This window comes from Bombina bombina, chromosome 6, assembly GCF_027579735.1.
Source record: "Bombina bombina isolate aBomBom1 chromosome 6, aBomBom1.pri, whole genome shotgun sequence".
Lineage (NCBI taxonomy): Eukaryota > Metazoa > Chordata > Amphibia > Anura > Bombinatoridae > Bombina > Bombina bombina.
Genome location: NC_069504.1, coordinates 989,476,712 through 989,480,220, shown reverse-complemented (window position 1 = coordinate 989,480,220; position 3,509 = coordinate 989,476,712). Strand labels below are relative to the sequence as shown.

At 38.2% G+C, this 3,509-nt stretch overlaps 1 protein-coding gene across 2 annotated transcripts in view; it reads left to right on the top strand.

Moving 5' to 3' along the window:
• The first annotated feature begins 2,335 nt into the window (after positions 1–2,335).
• The window catches only part of DCTN4 (dynactin subunit 4), a 110,827-nt gene continuing 109,653 nt past the window's right edge, over positions 2,336–3,509 (top strand). For both annotated transcript variants that reach the window (XM_053718669.1, XM_053718668.1), the window contains exon 1: positions 2,336–2,490. In XM_053718669.1, coding sequence (XP_053574644.1) covers positions 2,356–2,490 — 135 coding nt within the window. In that variant the 5' untranslated portion in view covers positions 2,336–2,355. The remainder of the gene's footprint in view (positions 2,491–3,509) is intronic.

Sequence of the window (3,509 nt, the reverse complement as noted above, 5' to 3'; positions counted from 1 at the left end):
TAAGCCACAGTAAACTCCACAGCCCTGAACACTGACAGACAGCTGCAAAGTTCCCAGCAACCCAGGCAGTTAACCCCAGAGCAGCCTGTGTGACAGGCCCGCAGGGAAGCATTACAAACATTATTAACAAACACACAGAAAACCTGGCACTCGCCAGCAGATTCACAGTAATGTTTAAAAGCAAAACTGGGGGAAGTCAGTTAAATTTGGCGCCAAAGGATCAAGCCCAGGACCACAACAAGGTCTCCTCCTTCCTTGGACCCTAAACCAGCACCCACACAATGCATACTTCCAAACAAACCAACTGGGAACCTCCCAGGGTGACACAGGCTTTTGTAACCTCCCCTATGTAAATACAAAACACGGGAATGGACCGCACTCACAGACTGGACTGGGTACACATCCTAAGCCACAGCAAACTCCACAGCCCTGAACACTGACAGACAGCTGCAATGTTCCCAGCAACCCAGGCAGTTAACCCCAGGGCAGCCTGTGTGACAGGCCCGCAGGGAAGAATTACAAACATTATCAACACAACACACAGAAAACCTGGCACTCGCCAGCAGATTCACAGTAAAAACAAAACTGGGGGAAGTCAGTTACATAGTTGATATTTATTGCTGACACTTGTTGATCTTTTTTTATATGTACATTGCTTTTGAGTCCAGCATTAGAAACAGCCTCTACCAGCGCTATCCCATCCCTTTGCCAAACATATATATATACTAAGAGTGGCTGTGTATGGAGGAGAGATTAATCCATAACAAAAGGAGAAAAGCATATGGTACTTTAGAAGATGCAGCCCTCTCATGTTAAAGGATTACTTTCTGTTATAATTTTTAAGCTAAACAACTAACATATTAAAGTTAATAAACATTAATTAAAACCTACTGACCTATATTTTCTCCAAAACGACATTTCATAACGTTCTAAAAGTTATATCTTTTATTCGCCGATGATGTCACGTTATCCTGCCCACTATTTTCAGCACTGCATGTTCAAAATACTTAAACCAATAACTTTGTGTTTAAAGCGCCATTTTGAAACCTAGGTATTGTAAACGGATTGGTACAGAGCAAAGGATACCCACGGAGTGGGTTTGGAAAACAATTAAATTTGCAGACACGATTTCTGATATACGGTAGAGATATGTTAATGAAATGCTATTGATAAAAAGCGTATTTAGGGTAGTTAGTTAGTAACAGGCATAGAAAATATTTACTTACAGTGGCCCTTTAATGAGATATATGTTCTAAAGGACAAATGTAAATAATGTGTTGAACATTGAAAATATAGGTATATGTTGTAAATTGTGTAATATAATAAACTAATAAAGTATATACAATGCTTTAGAACTGCAGTGGACAATGCTGGAACTCATCTGTACTTTTTGCTGTAAAAAATAAGAGCCAAAATGTCATTATGCTGGTGGGTTACGTGCTGAATAGCACTGTCTAAAATGATGCAATGGAGACAGAAAAGGACGTTTAATCAGACTAAACATGCCAATAACAATTAAAAACACATGCCTGAAAGCATAGATCTTACTTCAGCCCTTGACAAAATAGCCCCTCCTTCTATAGATCACACCCGACTGAAGCACCCCCAACCTTGGCACACATATCTGACACACTACTTTCTTACAGGTTGTGAGAGTCCACGATCTATTACTCCTGGGAATTACTCGTCCCTACCACTAGGAGGAGGCAAAGATTCACAAAACCCAAGAACTCTATAAAACCCCTCCCACCTCACCAGTACCTCAGTCTTATATTTGCCTCCACTGGAGGTGGTCATGAATGAAGATGTGCATTTGATTCTTCAGTAAGAGGGGTTCACTTTTTTTTTATTGCAATGTTATGTGCCAAAGAAAAAATAATAAAAAAAAACAATTTCCAAAACTGCATACAATGTAAATATATATTTTTTTTTACTAGGGATACTGTGAATAAAAAAAAACACAAAACGAAAATAGAATTGACGGTAGTTTAGAATCAAAATGTACACAATTTCTCATTTGGCAATAAAATATACTTTCCCCACATTTTAATTTGTCATAATCGAGATGTCGTTAATAAGTTATAAACTAGACACAGGCAATTTGCATCCCTCCCAGCAGACTTTTTATTTTACGTCTTTTTTTAATTCTAGTTGTGTTTCACGTTATTTTTTAATTTAGTTTCATTGCTGTTGTCGCATTTCACATATTATTACATATCCATCGGCAATTGCCTGTTTATGTTTATTAAAACCCAATGCAAAATGCAAAATAGCCACATGACCACACGCACAGAACGCGCAAGTGACATAGCTCATCTCGGTCATGTGGCCTAAAGGGAGGAGTTCATTGTAAAGATGGCGTCGCTACTCCAATTGGAGAGGGTTTTGTATCTAGTTCACGGGGAAAAGGAAATTCGGGCTCCGCTTTCTCAGCTCTACTTCTGCCGTTACTGCAGCGAGCTCCGTTCCCTAGAATGTGTTTCTCACGAGGTAAATTTAGATTGATAGGTTTTGTGAAATTTGAGCAACATTTGCTGTGGTACCCATTCAACCCAATGACTAGATAGACCTAGAAGCGGGCACCAATTGGCAGCGGCCGCTTGTCAATCAGTAAATCACGCCCTTTTATACTTATTCGATGGCTAATGATCGTCCAATCAGTATTACAGACTTTTTTTTTGTGGGATGGACATTTTATTGCCGTACTCTGATTAGTTGTCTAGTAATACACTGTTAGTACTGATTGGCTAAGATACCTGTCTGTAAATGTCAATGTAGTGGAGAGGCCAGGGCTGGGAGTTTTTTTAGTACTTGGGCTGTCTAATGCTAGAGTCCGGGGTTTACTGTGTTTGGTTAGGCCTTGTCATGAAATTCGTAATAGGGATTAAAGAAAATTGTATAGAAGTACATGCATTGTCATGATCACGTTGACTGTTAAGGTGTTTTTTCCTCTAATTTTAGGAAAAAATGATTGCATTTGAAAAGCATTTATTTAGCAATAAATAAATGAGTTTTTTTTTTTTGTTTTGCTTATCCATAGCTATACCTAATCTTCAAAAATCAATTTGCCTACAAAAATGCAGGGTGCAGTCAGTTTTTCCTGGAGAAGCCTGAACATTCCAGAAAACATAACTTAAATATGAGAATGATAAACTTCAAATTGTAATTATGAACCTTACACAGGATGTAACCTTAGAAATTATGGTTCATAAAGCACTGGTTTAATCCTTTTTCGTTGTACACAGAGTTAAGGATTAACATAAGGTTTCTACTCAAACATGAAGTAGCAATAAATGTTAATTTAAAGAGACAGTAAGACTATAACTGTGTAACACCTAACAGAGGACTTGGCTTTGCCCAACCTTGATATAACCTATGGATACCTTAGAGCTACCATTATTTGTAAAGGCAGCAATTGTATATTTCTCCTTTCTCTAAAATACAGTAAACCAGGTATAGCTAACTGGTGCCTGAGAGACATTTGCAACCCTCTGCTCTATTTTTTTTTT